Raw genomic sequence first — 8,388 nt, 5'->3', positions numbered from 1 at the left:
AACCTTTGTTCAAACATTCCTGTGTGCGGCAACGTTCGTAAATTGGCAGTCGGTGATTTGTGGCTGAGGTAAAACAACTTCAAAAAAAAAATTTTGTTGCTTTATCTACCAATATCAACATGACAATGGAAACCTTGTGTATAAGCGGCAGTAAGTAACAGGAAAATTCAGAAATGAGATGCTAATCGTACACCTTGTATTTTATAGGACTCTGATTTGCATATTTGGTGTGATCTGCTTTCTCACAGCGTCGTCTATTAACAAAATGGGACTAACAAAATTGGAACTATTTTTCTACAAAAAATTCTCCCTTCGTGAGAAGATTATCACAAACTGCATTCAAATATACCAATACCTTCTACTTTTTTTGAAATTTTGAATTACTTACGAATCTGTTAGACAGCCTGTACTGTTATTAAAAAGTGTGTCTCATATTAGGTATATTGTTACGATTTATAGACGATAGATAACGCGATTTGTTCCATGACTCTCAGAAATATCGAAATCGGTTGATACCGATTAATCGGTTTGGCGGAAAAACCTACGATTGGCGGAGAACTGGTGGGAACAATCTAGAAGGTCCCGCCCCTCCAGACAGTGATTCAACACTCCCGTACGGTGGCATTGGAAAGTGTAAAATAGAAATTTGTGGAATGTTCTTCTTCTCGAAGTTTCGACCGGAGCTCTAAATATGAGGCGATCGCAAGAGGGATGGCAGATCCCTGAATAGAGATACCGGATCAAAAGTCAGTTGTGATTTAACTTTGCAAGAAAGTTGCTAGCTCTTTGATTAGGTTGTTATAAATCTGTGTTTGTCCGTCGAACCGCTTCTTGTTTTGCAATCTCGAAGTCTTGTGAAAAATTATCCGGAACAATATATATATATATATATACTAGCTATAATACCCGGCGTTGCCCGGGTTTTCTTCAATGAGGCTTTATGAACCACGTGATATCTCCCTCTTTCTTTGAGGGACATGCAAACCGTGTCTAAAGATACCCAATATGGCGACGTCCTGCGCGACTCATGAAATAAACAAATCTAAATTTAAAGAAACATAGAAATGAATAGTCCCCACCCCTTTTTTTTTGATGGGTGCTAGGAATTTCGATTCCCTCCCCCTGAATTTCAAGTTATCCATCTCTGCCTGTTTCAGCTTCCAAAAATGCTTAATTAAAGTTGTGGAATTTTTTTGGATGCACTTTACGGGGCCCATAACTAATTTTAAAAACATCCTAAACTATATGAATTTATGCAAATAAATATCAAAAGACAATACGGAGAACTTAATTTTCATGCTTGAGAAGATATAAATAAAAAGTTGAAATCAATGTTATTACATGGATATCCAACTCAAAAGTAGATCCGGCAAATTATTCATATTTAATTTTCTGGGCTTCGTATCTCCAAGCGAATTCAATATTTCAAAAATCGAGAATTCAATTTAATTTTTAAAATTATTGATGTGGCAGGAAACCCCCCCCCCCACTAAATTTCCGTATTTATGCAGTTAAATCGGCAATTTTAATACTGATTTCTATGAGGATCACCCTTTTCTTGACCCTCAAAGGGATGCTGATTATAACGTCTATTCAAAAAGCCTCATTACTGAGAGTATATTGAAAATGTGGCAAACCATTATAAAGGCATAAACTATCATACATATACTAACAGGATTAAAGAAGTGACAAAATGTTGTAAAGGCATATACACGTCTGAAACTCATCGCTAGGGAACCACGGTAACCAAAGTAAACGTTCGGAAAGTGATTGTTGAGGCCCAAAAACCATTGTTGCCGGACAGTTTTTTGCCCGTTTAGGGCATTTGCCCTGGTCTGACGAAATTTTAAAGTAGCCTAACGTTCAAGTCGGGTCCCATTTGGTATATATGCAAAATTTGGCGACGATCGATCTAAAATTGTAGATTCGTATAGAGAACACACACACACACACACACAGAGACACACAGAAAATCAATTTTATATATATAGATAGATATATACACACATATGATCTGCCCTAACTTATTTATATTTCATTTTTAGAGTTATGCTTGTTTCGTGTTAAGCTGATGCTGCCATCTGGTTTCCCATAGTTTAAAATAGAATGACAAATGCTTGAGCTTATTCGAGGTCTTTCTGCTTGCTCTATGCGAAGAGTTATTTATTTATTTACTTAGAATGGTGTTGAATTAGTGCAGAATTACTGCAAATAGATTATTCATTTAAATTACTGACGATACATCGATTTTCTTCAATCACAGCCAATAGCTTAAATTTACATTAGGATTACCAAGGTTCCCAATGGTAAGAAATAGTAGGTTATGATGGATACCTAAATGCCCAATTATTATCTCACTCGAATGTAGTCACCACATTGGTTATGTGTTGGTTATTCGTCCCAATGTTAATTATTTAGCAGTGTTTCACGAAGTTTTTGCGGAGAGGTGTTTAAAGTTAAATGTTACATTTCGAAATTGAAATGAAATATAACCAACAATTTTTCAGCAAAAAAAGAAGAGAAGCAGCGTCGTTAATGGCACTTCGGTTTGTACTAATGGACGTAAATATATGTTCTTAATGGCATCCAATCAGAAAATGTCAATTAGTCAAATCCGCGTCTATTTTTAACTATTTTTAATGCAACGAGACACATTTCTCCCATGACATTTGCATCAAAATACATCGAGATATCGCTGATTGAATTTCTAGATTTTTCTCACGTTTCAAGTATGTATTAAAAACAACAGTCGTAGAATTTTTCAACGCGGCGTAATAACGCACAAAAAGGAAATTTATTTAGTATATCGACGAATACCACGAGGTGATTTTTGTTTTGATTTTTTGCAATTCGAAATTCTAATAATTAGTGTCATTTTGATTGGACCATATCGTCCCACACACACGCTGGAAGCATGACATGAATGTGAAATGTACTTGGAAAATTTCCCTTTCCCCTATGTTAACTACTCAAAGCACCATCACCATGATTGTCAGTTTAATGATATATTTTGTTATCCCTTTTTTTTTCTTTCCTATTTCTTATGTTTGTGTATCATTTAAACTTCATGTTAATCGATTTGTGTATGCATTAAATATCCAGTATGGGCTTTACCTGGACCCATGGGTACAATTCCTTCAATTGAATGTGTATTTTTATGCTTGAACAAATAAATTTAAATATTTTAAAAACGTAGTGGGAAATGACGTTTGAATGCTTACTTTTCTACTCTACGGAAGTTATTTTCCTAAACTTACTTGTAACATATCTTCCAATAGGGATACACATTCAAATTTCAGGCTAAACTTCCATATAGCAACTCAATCTCATTATTTTTTTCGGAAGAAACGCTGTGAAGACTGATTTTTTTTATGCTTTATTTTGATATCAACGATGGAATTTTTACCATACACTTTTGGGCAGTTTTCATGAAACACCATGTATAGCTCATGAAACATGGAAAAGAATATGCAATTCACGGTTATTTTCTAATCTGAAGCAATGAATCGCAACGCTCCTTATTGATGCGTTGACATGAAAAATCAGGCAAATCACAGGAAAAAATACCACAAATTTATAGGACAAGCATAACAGTTTTTAAATGTGTTTGCATCTTACGTAACCACCATCTTTTTTTTCTTTTGACAGCAGCACAAACCAACCTGACTCATCGCCAAGTTGGCGTATTCTTTCGTGACACGTAATTATGTCCACGCTAGATCTGGCAATCCATCGAATCGTATCACGATGCAGTAGATCTTTCTTCCCCTCCCCTTCAAAGTTTGACAGAAAAAAAACTATCCGGCTAAATCCCCAATTTCGGACATTGGCTGGAGCAACTGGGCTAGCCAGTTCACGAAGTGAGCAACTTCGGTCTCTTTAACTGCAACATATATGTCTACTAGATATAGTTTCTTAAAAAAACAACGCGTTTCTTTTATTTCTATAATAATGTTATCTCCTCTACACCCCATTCTCATTGTACACCTCAAACCTATTTTGAACTCGCGTTCGACCATTAGTATCATACATAAACCGATACAACTACTTACCAAAAAAAAAAACCCTATGTATAACTTTATTCAAAAAAATATAATATATACAACCGTTAACATTACATTGTTACTGCCTCCATACACATCATAAAATACCATCTCGTAACTGAATACATTCATTCTCCTCGCTGTATAAGACTTCACTTGATCAGTTTATATCATTTTTAGGATGTGTAAGAGTCTGAATATGAGTGTATATAGAGAAACTGGGCGATATATAAAAAAGGCTTAATCCAATCTCTAAGCAAACGTCCGAGTTAATAACACGAAGCGATGCTAACAACAAGAACCGACCTATTCCTACCTAATATGTAATTTATAGCGAGCTTGAGCATGGAACGAACATGAGGGTGAAGGAAAAAAAGAAGGAACAGCTGTACATCATGGCTTTTGTTCCCGATTTTTCTTTTTTATTATTTTCTTACGGAATATTGTTCTTTCCGTATCCGCCTTCTTCACCTCTTCCGCCAAGTTTCATGGCGTCCGTGGGTCTTTCACTTTGTTAAGTGTCGGTACATAGTTCCTTTTTTTTCATTTTCTTTGCTTTTATGTTTCCTATTCCGTCTCCTTTTTTCCTTTTTCGGAGTGGAACCGCCATCGGTATATCCTTTCATCAGCGCACACACACACGTTCTCCTCGAACAATTCTTTATATATATATGTGCAAAGAATCACCAGAAAAATACGATAAAACGACAGACGTATAGCGATGCTGATAAAGAACAGAGAAACAAAAATTAATTGGAAGCGATAGAAAAATCCTCTCTCTGGTGGTAAATGCGATTCCGCAAAGTGAAGATAATAGTGCCTTTTTTATGACTGGAATATGGTTGACCATTATGGTGTGCACGCGATACAGGTATCTCTAGCTTTACGCGATTTCGATATAATGTGATTTTGAAAAGCCGATTTTAGAGATTGCGACGCGCAAAATTTGCTGTGCAGTTTGATTTTAGACCTGGAAATGGGGTTGCAAATTTGTGGTATCACATAATTAAAATGGCGAAATCCGTTGGATTCGTTGATGTAGATCAGGGAAGGTCAACTTCTTTCTGTGCGCGAGCAAACATAATGGTCAGTTATAACCATTTTTTTTAACTATGAGGGGTTTACGGCTGACGATGTAGGTCTGTCGAGTGACAGCCACCCCGTGTCCGGAAAATTCACCGCCAGCAATTCACCGACAACAATTCACCGCCGGAAAATTCACCGCCATGCAATTCACCACTAGGAAAATTCACCGACCCACAATTCACCGACAACAGTTTTAGTGCGAGTCAGTTAGCGAGGGAGTGAGCGATTGAGTTACTGAGTGACCCAGTGAGTGACTGAGTGACCGAGTGAGTAAGTGATTGAGCGAGTGATCGAGTGAGTAAGTGATTGAGCGAGTGATCGAGTGAGTAAGTGATTGAGCGAGTGATCGAGTGAGTAAGTGATTGAGCGAGTGACCGAGTCAGTGATTGAGTGACCAAGTGAGTAAGTAATTGAGCTAGTGACCGAGTCAGTGATTGAGTGAGTTACCCAGTGAGTAATTGATTGAGCGGGTGAGTGAGTGACCCAGTAGTGACTGAGTGACCGAGTGAGTAAGTGATTGAGCGGGTGAGTGAGTGACCCAGTACTGACTGAGTGACCGAGTGAGTAAGTGATTCAGTGGGTGAGTGAGTGACCCAGTAGTGACCGAGTGAGTGATTGAGCGAGTGATCGAGTCAGTGATTCAGCGAGCGAGTAAATTGGTTAGTGAGTGAGTGAATGTTCAGTTAGTGAGTGAGGGAGTGAGTGAATTGGTTAGTTAGTTAATTTTTTTAACGTAGTAGTGTCACAAATGATTAAAAAATCCGATTGTTCCGAAAACATATCCCTTCTCAGTGAGTCTATATTACAATATTAATCTAATGTCATATTTATAGCTTCAGCTGTTTCGGCTCGGCATGATTTCAACGTTAATTCCCACTCTTATGACGCCCTTAGGTTGTCGAATATGGAAAAACCATTTCTTAGTGAGTAGTGAGTCTTTACGTCGTGAAAAAAACTATTAAAAAATTTGATATATTTACAGCTTCAGCGGTTTTGGTTCGGTGATGATGAATCAGTCATGACATGTTATTTTATATACAGTACTAGGGGGCTCTGCCCCCCCCCCCTTTTCTCTTCACAACATATCTTATTTATTTCGTCCCACTTCATCAACGTGCTATGGAAAGGGACACGTGAAAGCACCAGCTTACTGAAGAAGCGAATTTTATAATAATAAAGCAACAAAAAACAAATGTGATTTATCAAGTAACCCCAGAAAACTTCCCCATGGGGGTCCCCAAACTCCAATTCGTTGAATTTTAGGGGGGTGGCCCTGACTGGATTTATCTCGGGCTACCGATGTATTGCAAATTTTACAATGTTAAACAACAAAAACCAATGAGATTCATCCAGGGACACCCGAAATGAAACCTATCAACTTTTCCATGGGGCCCCGACCTGATGGCTTGTAGGACATACCCCCTGTAGCCCCGTTCACATGGGAAATAGAAAGAGCGCGGTTAAAACGGGCTTCAAGGATTTTTGCTAAAACCCGTTCACATGGACAAGCATTTTCACCCCGCTTTCCGGAAGTCGTCAAAGTCACGTGGGTCGACCGGAAGTCTGTTAGCTATCCCATCGATCCTTGTTTGTTTACACATGGAATCCCACGTGGAGTATCTCAATTTTTTTCTGATCTTCCTGAGAAATCATCTTGAAAATGCTCTGGATGAAAGGAATGCTCGAAGCAGGCGAATGATGAGAGTAATGAATGCCATAATTAGATCTGTTGCATCTTCATTGGCATTAGCCTTTCCACAACGAAGAATGTGGGCCAAAATTCGAAGCTCCGTTTGGTGGGAAGAAATCGTATTGAATTCTTGGAGCAATCAAGACTGGAAGGAAAATTTCAGGATTGAAAGGTGAGGTATTTAATTCTTTGTTTTATTTTTTTAATTATTACCGAGACGTTTATTTCGGTGTTTTGGATGAAATTGAAATGATATATAACACATCAGCGTAAATAGCTATAGCAAGCCTTTTTCCTCATGGCATAATTTTTGCTGTGAAATAATTTCTATGTTGAAAAACAATTTTTTTTTCTTAAATCTCTGGCATAATTTCTAAAGTAATTTTTTTCCCCCGAAGTATGAGAATCACATTTATATATGATTTTTTTCTTAAATCGATGGCATAATTTCTTAAGTAGTAATTTTTTTTTATGTAGAACTTTAAAAAAAAAAAAGTAAACAAAATTTTTTACCCCTCAAATCTCTGAAGTTACTTTTTTCCCAAAATAACTATACATACTTATTTTGTTAATTAATTGTCATTTACTTTTTTTTCTGCATTAGGTCCACATTCCAGTCAATATGCAACAAGCTGCGGCCAACTTTGGAAAAAAAAACTGTCGTCAGGAAACCACTTTCTGTGGAAAGGCGAGTGGCCCTGACCCTCACAAGACTTGGGACTTCTGGCGAATTACGTAATTTAGCAAATCTATTTGGTATTGGCCGGTCAACTGCATGCACAATCACAAACGAAACTTGTGTTACTATAATTCGTCACTTTTCCGATGAAATTCAATTTCCTACGGGAAATAATCTATATGCAGTAACTGAAAGTTTTTTGAGTAATAACGGTTTGCCTGGAGTGTGTGGTGCTTTAGATGGTTGTCATATACCAATAAAAGCACCACCAAAAAATGCAAAAGATTATTTTAATCGCAAGCAGTTCCACAGTATCGTGCTCCAGGCAGTTGTGGACCACAGGAAAAAATTTACTAATGTAAATTTTGGGTGGCCTGGATCTGTCCACGATGCGAGAGTGTTGGTAAATTCTGAGATTTATCAGGTTTGTGAAAATGGGTTTTTAAAGACATATCAGTGCCAGCTGCCTGGGACAGACACATGCGTGTCCCCCTATTTGGTTGCAGATCCTGCATATCCGTTAAAAGACTGGATTATGAAGCCCTTCACGGGAGTGTTAACGGCAGAACAGCGGGTATTTAATGCGAAGTTAAGCAGTTGCCGCATTTATGTTGAGCATGCATTTGGTATGCTAAAAGGAAGGTGGCGTTGTCTTCTCAAAGCAAACGATACAAGTTTGCGACATATACAGCATCAAGTATTGGCTTGTTGCATATTACACAATATTTGCCAAGACACGCATGATGACTACCTTCATCAGTGGGATGGGGGAGAAAATAACTTACAATGTAATGATTGCACCGTTCAATCAAATGTGAATAATAATAGCAAAGAAAAAAGGCTGAATTTACTTCAGTGGTGCTGTAACAGCCAATAAATGTATGTAAAAT

The 8,388-nt window shown here is 37.5% G+C and overlaps 1 protein-coding gene across 1 annotated transcript; it reads left to right on the top strand.

Moving 5' to 3' along the window:
* The first annotated feature begins 6,594 nt into the window (after window positions 1-6,594).
* Window positions 6,595-8,375, top strand: LOC149063905 (uncharacterized). The gene is made up of 2 exons (XM_089255319.1): window positions 6,595-6,991; window positions 7,424-8,375. The coding sequence occupies exons 1-2, from the start codon at window positions 6,630-6,632 to the stop codon at window positions 8,373-8,375; spliced, it is 1,314 nt and encodes a 437-aa protein (XP_089111445.1). The 5' UTR covers window positions 6,595-6,629.
* Window positions 8,376-8,388: the final 13 nt, after the last annotated feature.

The sequence above is a fragment of the Pholcus phalangioides genome, unplaced genomic scaffold (genome assembly GCF_987345545.1).
Source record: "Pholcus phalangioides strain wild (caught in Gottingen) unplaced genomic scaffold, Ppha-v1.0 ptg000042l_1, whole genome shotgun sequence".
Lineage (NCBI taxonomy): Eukaryota > Metazoa > Arthropoda > Arachnida > Araneae > Pholcidae > Pholcus > Pholcus phalangioides.
Note: the sequence above shows the minus strand (reverse complement) of the source record. Positions and strands in the feature narration are given on the sequence as shown.